Source organism: Psittacula echo (assembly GCF_963264785.1).
Source record: "Psittacula echo genome assembly, chromosome: 23".
Lineage (NCBI taxonomy): Eukaryota > Metazoa > Chordata > Aves > Psittaciformes > Psittacidae > Psittacula > Psittacula echo.
Window position 1 is genome coordinate 3170880 of NC_137748.1, and position 17393 is coordinate 3188272.

The 17393-nt window shown below is 49.3% G+C and overlaps 1 protein-coding gene across 2 annotated transcripts in view; it reads left to right on the forward strand.

Annotated features, from left to right (window-relative positions):
* Positions 1-16344, forward strand: part of GPATCH8 (G-patch domain containing 8) — a 51008-nt gene extending 34664 nt beyond the window's left edge. Inside the window, exons 6-8 of one of the 2 annotated variants that reach the window (XM_080633355.1) lie at positions 682-825; positions 9780-9910; positions 10453-16344. In XM_080633355.1, coding sequence (XP_080489481.1) covers positions 682-825; positions 9780-9910; positions 10453-14305 — 4128 coding nt within the window. In that variant the 3' untranslated portion in view covers positions 14306-16344. The remainder of the gene's footprint in view (positions 1-681; positions 826-9779; positions 9911-10452) is intronic. The other variant, XM_080633356.1, reaches the window with a different exon arrangement.
* Positions 16345-17393: the final 1049 nt, after the last annotated feature.

Genomic DNA, 17393 nt, shown 5'->3' on the forward strand with positions numbered 1-17393 from the left:
TATTAACTTTACTGATGGGATTGTAATTGAAGAGGGGAGGATGTGACCACTGCCAACTGAGACACTTCCTGTGCTTGGAGCTTCGGGTTTGCACCTAATGGTGAATTATACAAGGAAAAAAAATACTGTCAGCAACCTCTAAGGTGGTCTCCCCCTCTTTTACTAACTGGCAACTCCCTGTACCTACTCCCAGTGTAACCACTGTGTTTGAGCTCAGCTTAATGGACAGCATTGCTCCGGGGAGGATTTCTCTGACTGTAAAACTACACTGGAGTGAGTTAATCTCCACGGTTTCTGTGCCGTGCTTTGCCAGGCCCAGCTCTGTGTTCCTCCCTGTTGAACTGCAGACAAACTGAGATGAAGCAGACATCTGTTAGCACTCAAAATGGAGGAAGTATCAGCATTGAAATTCAAAGATTTTGTACCAAAAGCAGCGATCTTGCTTGATTTGATGAGCATTTTGTACATCTTCTGTGAGCAGGCAGCTGCCAGTTTGTTTGTGTGGGGAGCTTGAGGCTTTGAACCTCACTTTTCATCTCTGACAATCTGGCAGCTCTCCTCCTGCAGCCACAAAACTGCCATCAGCACCACATGTGCTGATACCTGAGGAGAAGATCATCTTCCCGTTTGTTTTCCAGGAAGTTTAACAGAAGCTTTGTTTATGTGTCTTTAATTTTGCAGGATTATGTTGATAAAGAAAAGGCAATTGCCAAGGCACTGGAAGACCTCAGAGCAAACTTCTACTGTGAACTCTGTGACAAGCAGTACCAAAAGCATCAAGAGTTTGACAACCACATCAACTCTTATGATCATGCTCACAAGCAGGTAAACAAGTGTTGATAGCACAGTTCATCAGTTTGATATTCACTGCAGTGGTCTTGTTTGTGGTTAACTTGAATTTCCCCAGTGTATCTATTTTACTTGCAGCCCCAGGAATAGGTGTTTTATGCCACTGGTTCAGATTCTTACGGCCATCGTGCATTTAAAAACCCAACAAACACAAAAGCCAGCCCATGGCATCAAGGAGCCTGATCTTGAATGACCCAGAAAATGGGCTGCTGTTAAACTGGGGAGCGGACCTGTGAGGAGGGAGGGCTTCCAGTTTGCATCAGCTTTTAACGTAGTACAGCTTTGGCAGCTGCTGCTGATGTGCCACACGTACCTGTTCATTACTTCAGTCTGTGTTCTCTCAAGCTGCTGGAAACAGACTGGGAAGTCATGGGCTGTGGCAAAGGAAATCATGGGCTGTGGCAAAGGAATAGTAAAAAAGGAGCGCTTTCCAAATTCTGTAACCTGTGGGAGAAGAAGGATTCAGAATCCCCGTGGAACTGGCTTTGCTCCCAAGATAGGGATGTACCACGGTATCTACATGGTACTTCAGACTGCACATTAAACACTACCAGTTCCTGTGTTAGCCTGATCTAACCATTTGAGGCGTCTGAATGAGATGTAAATGTACAGCAGGTAGCAATGTTGTGCTCCTCTCGGAGTGAAAACTCAGAGGAGGTTTTTGGATGTTCCTAGTGATAAATTCTAAGGATACAATCACTCAAATGCTGATAGCTTCAGGAGGATGCGCTGTCGAGTACTAGATCTTGCAAAATAGCAGTGAAGCAACAGATTAAAACCAAGATTATGGCATTACAGAGTATGAGCTGGGCTTTTTCCCCCCGTGTATTGAGTATAGAATGTGGTAACTCGAAGGGAGTGTTAACAGGAATTCTCTTGGCAGGGCAGTTCCTGTTTGAGTACTGTGATGAACTGTGGTTTAATAGAATTAGGAGGAGAAAGTCATTCCTTTACTTCGTGCTGGGAAAAGGGGCTGCTTTGGCTGAGCCGGTGGCATAGTTGTGCTACCCGATAGCAGTGAACTTCACCTGCAGCTTTCCGTCAACTGGCTTGAAACTTGAGTGCAATGACATGCATCTATTTAGGAGGTGGGAGGACTTGTTTGTGTCGCATTCTTACCGGGTGGTGATGCAGTATGACTGTGTCAGCTCCTGTTTAAATCCCTTGGGTGATTAATGGGGGGACTGATGTGAGGGCTGGGTCAGCCTGGACAAGAGAAGGCTCCTGAAGGGGAGACCTTAGAGCAGCTCCAGGGCCTAAAGGGGCTGCAGGAAACCTGGAGAGGGGCTTTGGACAAGGGATGTAGGGACAGGCCAAGGGGAATGGCTTTAACCTGCCAGAGGGGAGACTGAGATGAGCTCTTAGGCAGAAGCTCTTCCCTGTGAGGGGCTTGGAGCAACCTGCTCTAGTGGAAGGTGTCCGTGCCCGTGGCAGGAGATTGGAACTGGATGAGCTTTAAGGTCCCTTCCAGCACAAACTGATCTGGGATTCCCTGAGGTTGGCAAGGTCCAGAGTTTTTCTAGCATCTAGAGATGCTATGGAGGGAGAAACAATAAACTTGTGGAAAGCAACCACCCCTCATTGGTATGAAAGGAGTCATCAGCAGGAGCACAAAAAGAGTGACCTGCAAGAAAAATGTCATGGGAACGCACAGGGTGGTGGTTATTTTAAAGGAACTGTTGTTCTTGGATAATATTTGTCCATTGCAGTAACTTCAGGCAGGCTGTGGAGAAAATGAGCCCTCGAACTCTCACTCTGTCACTCAGCATTAATTTCTAGACACACAGGGATTTATACAGAGCAGCAATCATGCTTTGCTTAGGGAAAAATTGCTAGTCTGGCTTTATGCCATGAAATGTGTGTCACCCTCTTGGGTCAGTGTTCAGTGAGTGAGCTTGAAACTACCTAGAAATAATGAAGGTGAATTTGGTCAGTACCAGCAGCCCACTGCTGCTGGCCACTGCTGCTCAAGGAAGGCTCATTTCCAACAGTCTACTCTAAATTTTTAGGTAGTTTAAAGAAAAAATGCTTTTTAATAAGATGTGGCACATGAAGTTTCAGATTTTGCCTCTTTGGAGAAGAAGGCAATGTTCCATGAAGGCTAACATAAATGTTTTGAGGAAAACCATCAACTTCTCTTCAAAGTAGGCTGATTAGGGGGCTCTTAGAAAAATGAGATGTTGCAGTAGCTGACCACAGGAAACCAGCTTGGTGTATATTATCTGCAGTGTTTTGTCTTCTCAGTGGTAATTCTTGAGGCATCAGTGCTTCCTTTTGCCTTTTCCTCAGCTTGTTGGACAGATTTCCACGGGATCATTTTTGCCTTTAAGTATTTTTAACTACACATCCCTATGCCGTCAAAGTGTTTGCCTGTTCCTCCTGCTGCTCAGTGAGCATTAGGCTGTCCCTGGAAATAGCTGTTCCATCCTCAGATCCCTTTCCACTCCCCAGTTGTAAAGACACTGTCTTGTATTCCAGGAAGGAACTCAGGATTATTGCGAAACAGGGATGATAGGTAAGTGGCTTGATCCCTACCGGATAAATTCTGGACCAACTTGTTAACACCAAACAATTAAAGGGGAGGTTTTATTATTATTATTTCCTGACTGTACTGGTTTCATGTAGCATTTGGATTTATCTGAATTGACCTCAACACCTTTCTGTCCAAAAGGCGGTATTTCTTGATTATTTTAACAGGGAAAATCATCTTCAGTTTCTCATCACAAAGCATTGGCCTGTTGAAGTCATTGTAAACGTCCTGCTGGAGGTGTGCAATGTTGTGCCCTAGGTTTTCTTAAATGAGGTTATTTCTTGGAATGAGAAGTACAGATGGTTGAAAGAACAGTGACCCTCCCTAGTCACCAAATGGTCAGTCCTTCCCTGGGGAGGCCAGAGGAATGAAAGTGACTTGGGTTCATGGAGATGGCCCTGCAAGAGAGAAAATGAGCTCACCTCTTCCCTGTGAGGGTGCTGAGGCGCTGGCCCAGGGTGCCCAGAGAAGCTGTGGCTGCCCCATCCCTGGCAGTGTTCAAGGCCAGGTTGGACACAGGGGCTTGGAGCAAGCTGCTCTAGTGGAAGGTGTCCCTGCCAAGTAGAAGGACTGGTAGCTTATGAAAGACCCCTGCCTGGGATGTTGCAGAAATCCTTACAGTAGGAATTACCTCGCATGTAAGTAATGTGGTGTTTGCAGCCAGCTCTTCCTTTCAGTTTACTTCATCAAGAATTTACGTACAGAGTCTCACAGAGCTTCACCTTTTCCCTGCTCACATCCCAGTGAAGGGTTGAGCTGTTCCCTCAGTCACGGACCCAACAGAATAAAAACATTCTCCTTCCACGCTCCCTGTGAGCACCAAACGTGGCCCTGTGTAAGCCTCTGCCAGGTTCACTGTGAGAGCTCTGACCAGGACTGAAATGCAGGCTTTCATGTAGCTGAATTCTCCATAGATTCTCTTTATAAAAGGACAAAGGGAATGTATCCCCATAAAGAAGTTCTTTGGGAAAAGGATGGAACCCAAGAACTGAGATTATAGATCTGCAGTTCTCTTCATGCCCTCATTTATTTGGAGGAATCTATTAAAGCACAATAAAATTACCAGCACAGTCCCTGCTGTGGCTGATGAGCCGTCTAATTCCAAACCCTGAACTTCCTGGTTTGGGGAGATTTGCACTTGTGCTTTCCAACAACAAATGTCTTCAAGCACAGCTTGGATGTAGGAAACTGGAGAGAGAATCTCAAGGCAGTGGGTGTTACATGGGAGGCTTTTCTACCGTCAGAAAACCCCATAGTGTTTTTCTCAGCACAGTTTTAGTTATTGAGCTGCTTGCTTGCTGATGGTAAATGCATTTGGAGAAGAGCCCTGCTGCAGGGAGAGTGCTCTGTAAAATCAGTATTCAGCACCAATACCCCTCACCAGTACTGAGTAAAGGAAAGCTTACCTCTCTTGACCTGCTGGCAATGCTCTGGTGATAGAACTGGTGGCCTTCTTTGCTGCAAGGGCTCATGGTGGTTTGCTGTCCACCAAGACCTCCAGATGCTTCTCTGGGAAGCTGGTTTCCAGGTTTGAACTGGTTGATCTTTAAGGTCCCTTCCAACTCAAACCATTCTATGACTCTATGTGGGGCCTGGGCACTGTGACCAGTGGCGTTGGGGTATCCATGTGTCATTAACACGGGATATGTTTTTGTAAGTTGAAACCAAGGTGTCAGGGAAGAAATGAAGATGAAATGAAGCTGCAGTTTTGTGCCATTTCCCCTCTGCTCTTTCCACTTCATTTCTGAGCATGCAGAGAATGTTGATTACCAAAAATAAGCAGGGCTTGTGTTCTCACTCCTGTGAAACTGTAAAGGTTGCCATCCTTTGAGCTCTTATTTAGCTAATGGTGTAGTTCACTCCTATAAGCTTTTGTGGCAGAGAATCAAGCACATGTCAAAAGTTCAGGAAGGCAGAAATGTGCTGGCATGTAATGGAAAGTGCATTATCCTTTAATAGAGATTGGCAGAGAGACTCGGTAGCAATAGCAGGGGAGGAGCAGGCTCTGACACCTTTGTGCCATTCCACAGGCTGTCTCCTGTCTCAAACCAACTCTGAAATCTCATGGTACATGGATCCCTTAAAGTCTATCCTGCTCTCCTGAATGAAGGTTTCTCATGGAAGTCTAGGATCTTCAGGTCTTGCAAAGCAGTGTAGCAGAGAGCTTTATTCTGAGATTAACACTTCCTGCTCTGCAGTTTTATGTAAAGAATGCCTCTTGAATGGGCCTCAGTTCAGTGAAACTGCTTGACTTTGTCAACTTAGGCATAGGAAATCCCTGTACCAGAACCCGGAAAGCCATGCACTCCAGTTGGGTACCGGGCAGGTCTTTCCTCCACTCCATTCCACCAGCAAAACCTCCGGCACGGTTGCCACAGCATGTGCTGAGGGGTTCCCTGTTACAACAGCTCCTGGATTCTCATTGTTCCCTTTTCATTTCACCCCTTTCACGTGTCCGTGATGGGCTCTCTCTGGAGCTTTTCACTGATGCCCGAGTGCAGCTCATTGAGGCCAGTTTGAAGGGAATCATAAGGTGATGGTGGTGTTTGCCAGTTTGGCCACTCCTGAGCTATGCGGTGACTGGGAGATGATCCAGGACCCCTTTGTGCTGGAGCACTGAGGTAGCTGCAGATCTTACAGAAAATCTGTTCTTGAGGAGCTCAGTTTGCATTCCCATGGAAATTTGGAGACTTCTGAGTAATTTTGTTAGAAACAAGGCTGAAAACTTAAAACACTGTTCTTTGTTACAAAGCTGAGGTGGGTGGCAGCTATTAATTGGAAGCACAATTCCAAGCTGAAAAAAAGGCTTGAGGCACTGAAGTACTGCTGCTAGCAGGCAGGAATTTGGGCAGCCTATTGAAGTGCTGGTGATCTGTGTCCTTGTTTGTGGGCACTGATGTGGCCCTCAGAGCTGAAGTAATAACCCAGCAGAATAGAATTTCTTGGCTTCATGGTCACTCATCCTACGGTTTGAAATGTGTTGCTGCTTCCTCAGAAAACATACTGTCTATGAAGAAGAAAAGCTTCCTGATGTGGAAATCCTCTAGTAACAACAGGGCTGTGTGTTTGATTTAGTACAGGTTGGTGGCTTTAATCCTCTTGCAGAAATGACAGCTTTGCTGAGCACTGCGGGAAGACCTAAAAAGGCTGCTTTCACCCTGAGATGGGTTCCCAGGGCTCCTGTTCCTGAGTTAGTGAGAAGCCCTCTGAGGGCGATACAGTGACTACATGAAATCCTTGGCTAAATGTCTTTGCTGGGCGGGGGGGGATAGGAGCACCCACACGTGTGGTGTGGTCCAAAAAGTAATTTAGAGATTTTGGAGGATTAAAATCACAAACCTTTGCCTAAGGATTAGATAGAAGTTTCCTTAGTGTAAGCCGAGCTTAAATATTGATTCACTTGAAATAGCTTTGTGGGAAGGCTGAGCCCTGGAGTAGAGTGAAAAGCATTTCAGTGCTTCCACACACTGCTTTTACTGCTGTGAAATTGTACTTCAGGCTTTTAATTGCTTCGCCCCAGTTAGGTTTGGGGCATAGGGTGGGCATAGCTGTGCTTACCTGGTTATCCACTGTTCTGTGCAGGGGTAAATGACTGGATTCAGTGATGCACTTGAAACAGTGAGTGAGGTGACAGTCACTGACAGGGTATCTTGAAAAGTACGGGCTATTTTGTAAGCTCAGTGTTGGTCTGTGGCAGGGGTTGGAACTGGATGAGCTTTAAGGTCCCTTCTACCCAAACCGTTCCGGGATTCTATGATTTTACATTCCCAGGGGGATGGCACAGTGCAGTTGTGGAGCTTTTCTATCCCCAGCAAGACCCTTCTTCCTTCTGGTGTGCAACAAAAAGAAACTCGGCCTTGAGATCTTAGTCCTTTGCAAAGTCAGCATCCCAAAATCAGACCAGTTTCTCCCTCGTCTGGGGGTAGTAAACTCTGGGCAGCCTTGAAAGCAGGGTCGATGGTTTGTCACCCAGAAGGGCTCTGGTACTGGTGTGGCTGGGTGTTGCTGTATCGCCTGTGCTGGAGTCACAGCGCACTGGGATAGCGATTTGCTGCATCACTTCTAGTTGATACATGCAGAGAGTGGGAGGTCTGGGGAGCAGAGACACACAAAGATCAGCATCTAAGGCAATGGGCATTTAATTCTGTTTCCATTAAAACTGTCTGTTGTAATGAAGGCATCACTTGCAGCTGCAGCATCACCAACAGGCTTGGAGCCTGTTTGCTTTCCCGGGACATATTTACGGCCATGGCTGGGGTTGGGTTTCCCAGTGCACCATTGCACCTTCCTCTCCAAAGGAAAAGGTCCCAGTTCGTTCTGTGGTAAATAGCCAGGCCATGTGTTTTCCAAAGGGATGAGTGATTGAGAGACTTGGCATCAAACCCCAGTGCAGTAGTTCTGTCAGCTGTTGTTAACTTTAACTTCCTGGAGCATTTAGAGCTGCTCTTTGAATCAGCATGAAAAAGCTGATAGCATTGCTTAGCCCACTTCTTTCTTGTCTTTTTTTTTCCTCCCTCTTGGAAAAAAAATCACTGTTCACCACTGAACATACACCACAAAACCCTGGAGCCCTTTACTTGTCCTGGTGAAAGTAGCTCTGTGGTTCCAGGTGGGATCATTGCTGTGTCTGAGCGTGTATGTGTGTCCCCGCTCCTGCTCCAGACTCCCTGAGCTCTGTCCTGTAGCTTCGCTGGCTCATTCCTGCTCTGTAGAGTAGCTCACACCCCAGCAGCAGCCTGGGCCCTAAGCCTTGCTTTTTGTATTTTTTTTCTCTCTTCCACTCTTGTTACATTTTTACTTTCTTTTCTTCTTTGTGATACGATGTTTTCAGCTGATGTATTGAGAGCAAACCCTTCTAATTTTGGAGGCCAGATCACAAGAGTGAGTTTCTTTCTACAAGTGTCTATAGCTGTAGCTTTTTCTGTGTGTGTTCCCCTCTGAATTTGGCAACACTCAACCATATTTAGTAAATACCATTAGGTAAGAAAATCCTGTCTTGTCAAATCTTCCCCCTTTTTCACAAAGCAATGTTCTCTTTACATTGGGCCAACTTAATGCCTCTCATTTGAGCTTTGAGTTAGTTTTCAGATCCACTGTTTCTGTGTGGTCCAGCCTGACTTGGATGGGGCTGGGAGCAACTTGGTCTAGTGGAAGGTGTCCCTGCCTGGGCAGGGGGTTGGAACTGGGTGAGCTTTAAGGTTCCTTCCAGTGCAAACCATTCTATGATGACTTTGCTCCATCTAAGAGGCAGTCAGCAGCCACAGGGTGTATATACAAATCACCAATGATTTGTACAAGAAGCTTTCTCAAGTGACTTGACTACTGCTTTTGATCCCTTTAGTCTTTCAGGCCCTCCATGAGATGCCTGAAAACATGAAATTTCCTCAGAAGCTGGGTCTATGATCCTTTCTGGAATTGGGCCTTTTGGAAGGGTTTCGTATTGTGCACCAAAAAAGAAAAGTAAATCCCTTTGGGTGGGAAAGGTCTTTCCTTGCTGCTTTCTGTCACTTGAACTAATGCACAGTGCTCTAAAAAAGCCTTATGAATTTTCCCATGTATGCAGAGGAGAAACAGCAGCCTCTTTCCTAGTGCTTTGAGACAAGGACTTTCAAACATTTCCTATAGTCTTGGATGTTCCATTTCTATTAGAACTGGATCTCTAGATTTCCTCTGACATTATGACATTTGGAATCCTTTGGGCTTGGTTGACTTCCTCCTATGCCAGGATTCCTGGGCATCTGGTGATTCTGCTCTCTCAAGTATCCAAACCCGAAAGAGCATTTTAGAGCATTTTGTTTCTTGAGTACCCATCTCAGAACTACTGTCAGGAAAGCAAGTAACTGTTTGTGGTGTATGTTGTATTGTTTCTTTGCTTACTGGAATCATCTGCATGGGATTTTTGGCACCTTCTCCAATGTAATTTGTACATTGCTTTTGGAAGATGTAATACTTGGATAACTCTTGCACCAGCTAATCCCTCTCTGTCCGTGCTATTCAGACTTCTGTCATGTGCTGTTTGTCAAGTACATCCGCACCCTGCAAGAGCAGCAAAACCATTCCTTTATTTTTCCCCTTTTCCTTCGAGAATTTGCTTGTTGCTTTGAAATCAGCTTTGTTGTACATGCTAAAGAAAACCAGTAATGTTGATTGGATATGCAGGTACACAGACTTGAAATAACTGAAAGTGATCAACAGTTGTCTTTTCGCTTAGCTACTGGGAGGATGGCAATGTGCTCCATGTGGTTTGTTGAGCTATGATGTTGTTGCTCCATCCTAGCTCAATGAATGTTCCTGGGGAGGGGCTTGACAGTGCACTTCCAGTGCAACAGCAGAGCTGCTTTTGGACACTTTACCCCAAACCCACTTTGATCTAATCCATTCCTGCTTTCTTTTGCCTCAGAGGTTGAAAGATCTCAAGCAGAGGGAGTTTGCTCGCAACGTCTCTTCAAGATCACGTAAAGATGAAAGGAAGCAGGAGAAGGCCCTGCGGCGCCTCCACGAGCTGGCTGAGCAAAGGAGGCAGCCTGAATGGTGAGTGGGGTGATCCCTGAGCACCCTCAGGGCACCTGTGTTTGAGCCCTGCCTGGGGCTGCAGCCCTGGGCTTTGCTGCCATTCTGGCTCCTGTAATCACACACAGATTTGGAGGGCAAGCCACACCCTGTGCTGTGGTTTTGGTGGGAGTGAATTCCCTGAAGCCATAGTCCAGGGGGTCCCCAAATGCCTTTATCCAGCAGTATGTTTTCTTCAGTTAGTTATTTTTTATTAACAAACGTCTGTGTGATGCTATTTTAATGTGTATTTTTGGATACCAGAGTACTTGAAATCCTAGAATCCCAGACTGCTTTGAGTTGAAAGGACCTTAAAGCTCTTCGAGTTCCAACCGCTGCCATGGGCAGGGACACCTTCCACTAGAGCAGGTTGCTCCAAGCCCTGTTCAGCTTGGCCTTGAACACTGCAAGGGATGGGGTAGCCACAGCTTTGTGTAGAAGACTGTCAAATGAGGCATGAATCCATCTGCAGGGGTATACGAGTGGCAGTCAGCTGTTTCCTCTGTTTTAACTTGTTCATACAGTGCTCCTGGAAGTGGACCCATGTTCAGAACCACCACGGTGGCTGTGGATGAGGAAGGTGGAGATGATGGTGATGATTCTGCAGCCAACAGCAGCTCTTTCATCCAGTCAACTTCTGGCCAAGCTACAGAGATGAGTATGGACAGAGGTTTCTTAAACACTGGACAAGTTGCTGGCACTGTTACACCAAGCCAGATGCCTGTCCAGGGAGCACAAGCAATCAGCTTTGGCATCAAGAGTACTTTGGGAACTCCCCTGCAGAAGATAGGTGTGTCTTTTTCCTTTGCAAAGAAGACTCCAGTAAAGCTTGAGACCATAGCTTCTGTTTTCAAGGACCATGTGGAAGAATCGAATGCTGCAGATGGAGCAAAAGCCGATGAGAAAGGGTCCTCAGAGGCAGGGAGCCTGCAGAAATCTGGTGAGGGTGAAAGCACAAATAACTCTGATGGCAAGGCAGAGGAAGATGACCAACATGACAAAGACAGCGGGTCTCTAGCCACTACTTTGTCAAAACTAAAAAAGATGAGACGAGAAGATGGACCAATGGCAGTTGAACCAGAATACTACCACTATATTCCCCCAGCCCATTGTAAAGTGAAACCTAACTTTCAATTCTTGCTTTTCATGAAGTCTACCGAACAAATGGAAGCTGAAAATGTGAACAAAAAAGCCACCCATGAAGTTAAAAAGGGTGGTTCTCCAAAGCCCAGACCCAGCAAGCACTCAGAGAAGGCTGCTGAGAGCACGGGGCAGCAGAAGGAGCAGAGCACTACTGAAAGCACAGCTCAGCAGAGCAAAGCTGAGCTGAAAGAAGTCCTGGAAAATGTGAGTGTGCAGGAGAGCAAACATCTACCAGAGAGCGACCTCCCTGAGCCAGACACTGCTAAAGAAGCCCCACAGCCTGCCTCGGGCTGTAGGAATGTCTCTGAAGGACCAAAGCATCCCACAGGACCCTTTTTCCCTGTTCTGAGTAAAGATGAGAGCACGACCCTCCAGTGGCCTTCAGAGCTTCTCATATTTACCAAAGCAGAACCGTCGGTTTCGTACAGTTGTAACCCCTTGTATTTTGATTTCAAGCTCTCTCGCAATAAAGATGGTAAAGGCAAAGGGGCAGAGAAACCCAAGGAACCGGGGGGACTTTGTAAGGAAAGCTGTCAGAGCACAGAACCTGGTGAGATGAGCAAACCCAAGGAGGCAGAAAGTGTAGCCAACAGTTCTGCTCTGAAAATGGAAACCAAATCTCTGTCCAACTGTGGCTCCCAGAACAAGCAGGAGTCCAGCTTGGTGAGTGTTAGTAAGGGAGAGGGAGGAGAGGGTGGTAAAAGCATAATGGGGAAGAGCAAATCTGGCAGGTCCCATAAACACAAAAAGAAGAAGAAGCACAAAAAGTCCAGCAAACACAGACGGAAACACAAGGAGGAGGCTGATGAGAAGGGCCGGAAAACTGACCTGGGGGAAGGGAAACCCAAGAAACGGAGAAGACACCGGCACAAAAAAGGCAAATCCTGTCTTTCAGCTGAATCGGAAAGGGCCCTGAAAACAGAACTGCCCGAGGAGTGCGGGCACTGCCCAAGGAGAAAGCGCTGCTCCCAGGAGTCCCAGAGGAAGTCTCTGTCTGCAGAGGAGGGAAGTAGCGGTAAGAAGGAGGATGGAGGTAACTCCTATCTGGAGCACTGCAGCAGGAAGCACAGGGCTGGCCTGCAGCAGTTCCCTGCTCCAAGGAGGCGGTGTCCAGGTCCTGCTCCGGGCAGGGCCACCTGCAGGAGCCGGCAGAGCAGCGGGGACTACGACAGCGAGGAGGGCTCCCCTGGGAAGCGCTGCCGGCAGAAGTCCCTCTCCCACTACAGCGATGATGATGATGACTCCGTCAGCGAGCGGTCCCGGAGCCGCTCCCGCTCGGAGCGCAGGCACTCCTCCCGCGGGTCCTACTCCTCCAGCTCTGATGCCTCCTCGGACCACAGCCACTACAGCCGCCGGCGGAGCTACTCGGATGACAGCTACAGCGATTACAGTGACCGGTCGAGGTGCCACTCAAAGCGGTCCAATGACTCGGAGGATGACTCTGACTACAACAGCTCAAGTCACAGATCCAAGCGGCACAAGTACTCCTCCTCGGATGACGACTACAGCTCGAGCCGGAGCAGGTCGAGGAGCCGGAGCAGGAGCACCACCCACCCCCGAGGCAGGTCCCGAACGAGGAGCCGGGGCAGGACACGCAGCAGCAGCTGCAGCCGCAGCCGGAGCAAGAGGAGAAGCCGCAGTGCAACGGAGCGCAGCTGGAAACGGAGCCGCAGCTACAGCAGGGACCGCAGCCGCAGTGCCAGGAGCCACTCCCAGAGGTCCCTGTCACGGAAGGGCTCTCGAGGCCACGAGAGCCCTGAGGAGAGGAGACCCGGGAGGAGAGACTTCATCAGGTCCAAGATCTACCGCTCGCAGTCTCCACACTATTTCCGTACAGGCCGAGGTGAAGGATCCTCGCTGAAGAAAGAGGATGGCAAAGGAGAGGATCTGAAAGGATCTGGCTCCCTCTCCCAAACCAGCAGCGGCTCTGGCACAGGCAGGGCCTCGGAAGGGGACGGCAGCCCCGAGGAGAGAAACTCTGTGACTGCAAAGCTGCTCCTGGAAAAGATTCAGTCCAAGAAGGTTGAGAAGAAGCCCTGCATCACTGACGAGATGCTCCCAGGGGCAAACAAGGTGGGAATAAAGCTCAAGGATCCTCCCCAGGGTTACTTTGGCCCCAAACTTCCTCCTTCCTTGGGCAACAAACCAGTTCTCCCCTTAATTGGGAAACTGCCAACTGTTCGGAAGCCAAACACCAAACGATATGAGGAGTCTGGGCTGGAGAGGGGTGAGGAGCAAGAGCTGTCGGATGTTGAGGAGGTTTCCCAGGGCATTGAGGAAGCTCAGTTGGGTGGCCAGTCTCTCCTGGAAGAAGTGGTGATGGTGATTCAGGACAAGCCTCTGGATGAGCAGAAACGGGACGAACCTGCTGTGGAAATGAGGTCCATTCCCCTCGAGGCACCGGCGCTCCCTGAGTGCTTCAGGTCTGGAGATCTGGTTATGCCACACAGCTTCCTCTCAGAGCCGGGTGATGGCGATGGGCTAGAACCTATGGACGGGGGCAACCAGCCAGTCCCGGTGGAAACCAGTATGATGCCCTTAGTTCCAGATGTCGAGCACTTTCCTGGCTATGTGCCTCAGGGTGGGGAGCCAAGCATCGAAGGGGACCGGGAAGGAGAAGATTCCTCTCTAGCACCACTCGAGAGCCAGCCCATCACTTTTACGCCCGAGGAGATGGAGAAGTACAGTAAGCTGCAGCAAGCTGCGCAGCAGCACATCCAGCAGCAGCTCATGGCAAAGCAGGTCAAGGCCTTCCCAGCCTCAGCAGCCTTGGCTCCGGCAGCGCCTGCCCTGCAGCCCATCCACATCCAGCAGCCGCCGGCAGCCTCAGCCACATCCATCACCACGGTGCAGCACGCCATTCTGCAGCACCACGCTGCCGCTGCCGCCGCTGCCATTGGCATCCACCCACACCCCCATCCCCAGCCCCTCGCTCAGGTTCACCACATACCCCAGCCCCACTTGACACCTATTTCCTTATCCCACCTGACTCACTCCATTATTCCAGGGCACCCTGCTACGTTTCTAGCCAGCCACCCCATCCACATCATTCCGGCGTCAGCCATTCATCCCGGCCCCTTCACTTTCCATCCCGTTCCTCACGCTCTTTATCCAACCCTTCTTGCCCCGAGGCCTGCTGCGGCTGCGGCTGCCACAGCCTTACACCTTCACCCTCTGCTGCACCCCATCTTCTCAGGACAGGACTTGCAGCATCCACCCAGTCACGGCACATGAAGGACAAAATGAAGTAACCTCGGAGGAAGGAGAATCTTGTGCATTTTGGGAAGGGGTTTGGAGTTGATCCAGCTGGCGGGTGAAGCCTGAGAATTTCTTTTCACTCTTTAGCAGCCAAAGAAGCCAGAGGCTCGAGGGCTGGGGAGCAGCAGGCGGTGGGTCAGTCGTAAGCGTTGTGTATATCCACTACCGGGGGCAGTCTCACGTCCCCAACACCTCTGTGCACATAGCAGCACTCTCTTAGGAGAATCATTTCACGTGTAGACCAGCAAGATGCTTGGAAAGGCTCTATTTTTTTTCTTTTCCCTAATTCTCATGCTTGATCATCTCCCTTCTGCCACCTTGTACCTGATGAAGGAGATCCTGTACACGCTAGTAGGTCTCTAAAAACCCTTTTAATGAGGTCATCTAATTGAAACAGTCAGCATGATTGGATCCAGCTTGGAATGGGTGAGAAAACACTGAGGAACTGGCGGCTGTGGATGCTGGTGAGGAGGTGAAGGGAAGGGCAGGGCCACGCTGGTTTTGGCTGGGCCAGCACCAGTCTGCAGGCATCACAGGAGGTTCCTGGCTGCCGATTTCAGGGGGTTTTGTCCTCGGGGTGAGCAGCAACGGTGGAATTAAGATCTTACTGTAAAGAGGAAGAGAGGAGCTACACGTGTCCCCAGAGCCCCATGTCCTGGGCTGCAGAGAGGCTCTGGGGTGGTGATTCCAGTCTGGGGTTTGAGCACTCTTCTCCTGAGAGGAGGGAAAACATCTCCCTGACCTCCAGCTGCTGTGGTGTTGGGAGAGAGGAGAAAAATCCCTTTGGGAATTAAAGCAATACTGAGGCCTGGGGAGAGTGGCCAGGGGGTGTGAAGTGAATTCCTCTTTCCTCTGTAATACTGATGGTTTCCTTATTAATTTATAGGATTTTTTTTTTCAATGTAAAGAATTGCACTGAACTCTGTAAACAAAGATGCTGCTTTTTGTAGCTCCTATAAAAAGGTTACATTTGTAGTATATTGCAATAATATTTTTTACAGCCAGTTCTTCTAGTGGTACTTTGGTCTGGTGGCTTTTGTGTAAATAGGTTTGCTGTAGGTGAAATAAGACACTTGGAAAGGTTCCACTTTGGAGTTGCAGCTAGCTGCAGGGCGACTTCAGCATGTATAGTTTATCGAGCTCACATATTTTTGAAGTTTTTATGTACCATAAAATGTAAAAACCCAACAATAAATAAAAGATTAATTGAATCTTCATTTAGCATTTTGCAGCATAACGCAAAGGCTGGGAGCAGGCCTGGTGACAGGGCCCAGGAGCGGCTCCGTGTCCCTGCTGTAGGAATTGGACCCTGGAAGCAGCCTTGGGAGGGGCAGAGTGTAAAACACCGGGGTTTGCCTCTGCTTCTTCCCCTCTGGGCTCAAGTGGGTGATCTGCAGGTGCCAGCAGCCTTTGGGTGAGGGAAGAGCCTTTGAACCCATCCTCCTGCTGGGAGAGGTGGTTTAGGGGACTAACCCTGATGTTCCCTGAGGGATTGCTCAGTTCTTCCGGCTGATAGCACTGGGAGGCTCTTCCAGCCACGAGCTCTCCCATCGTGCTGGGGTTTTGGGATTCAGGTCCTTGTGTCAGAGCAGTTTGAGGGCACCTTCTGGGGTTGGTTTGGGAGCTGGCAGCAAGGGGTCCCCTTCCCCATCCTCCTGGGCAAGCAGCAGCTGAAAGGATCAAAACCTCTGGAGCTTCCTCACTCTTGGGATGAGAAATGTTGTGTTTGAGCAGGTCTGAACCCCAACGGTCACTAAGAGGGACTCAATTTCTCTGTAAATAATGAGGAGATTCAGTATTAATGTCTCAGTGCTGGGCTTCCTTAGCTTCTCGATCCCACATCCACGTTCTGGCACTCTTCACGCTGCAGCCCGGAGGGGGGTTTGACTTCCAGAATAGTGCTAAAAATAATTAACCAATGTCATTACTTACCAGGCATAAACAGACTGTATTTAACTTTGTCACATAAGATTATATATATATATATATATATATATGCTGTAAAATGAGGGGGAAAAAAACTTTCTAATAAACCAATGATTTGTGGAAAAATGTGTGTGGTTGTTGCATGACGTGAATGGGATGGAGCCCAGGGCTTCGTCCTAAAATAACAGCATTGGATGCTTGGTTCATCAAGTTAAAACGACTGAATTGGGATTCTTTGCTCGACAGCCACTGAGCTGGATGCAGAGAAAATGTACTTTTAATTTGTCTCGTTCGGGGGTGGGGGTTAAAGGGTGGTGTTTGAGCAGGAGCCCTCAGCGCAGCGAGTGGCACAACCAACGTGCATGGTGAGCCTGGAACCAGAATGGAACCAGGCAAGAGGCAGAGAGTCCCAGCCTGGGTTGTGTTGGAGGGGACCTCGAAGCTCCCCCAGCTCCAACCCCTCCACGGGCAGGGACCCCTTCCACTGGAGCAGCTTGCTCCAAGCCCCTGTGTCCAACCTGGCCTTGAACACTGCCAGGGATGGGGCAGCCACAGCTTCTCTGGGCACCCTGGGCCAGCGCCTCAGCACCCTCACAGGGAAGAGCTTCTGCCTAAGAGCTCATCTCAGCCTCCCCTCTGGCAGGTTCAACCCATTCCCCTTGGCCTGTCCCTACAGGCCCTTGTCCCAAGCCCCTCTCCAGGTTTCCTGCAGCCCCTTTAGGCACTGGAGCTGCTCTCAGGTCTCCCCTTCAGGAGCCTTCTCTTCTCCAGGCTGCCCCAGCCCAGCTCTCTCAGCCTGGCTCCAGAGCAGAGCTGCTCCAGCCCTTGCAGCATCTCCATGGCCTCCCTCCAGCACTGCCCAAGCCTGACTTGGCCCGTGGGCACCTTTCCCTGCATCCGGAACAAGGAGCCCTCTTGCTGGCCTGGCTGTGGCTGTCCCCAGCCCTGGCACTCATCCCCTCCCCTGCCCCTTTGCCAGATGCCCTGGGCTGCCCGGCCCTGCTCTTCTCCCCGGTGGGGTTTTGGGGCAGTTTGGTGGCGATGCCCAGTGCTGGTGCTGCGATAGGGGGGAGCCCCTCACTGCTCCCTCTGCTGCGGAAAGGACCTTGGGGACGGCGGATGGGGCCCCTGCACCCCG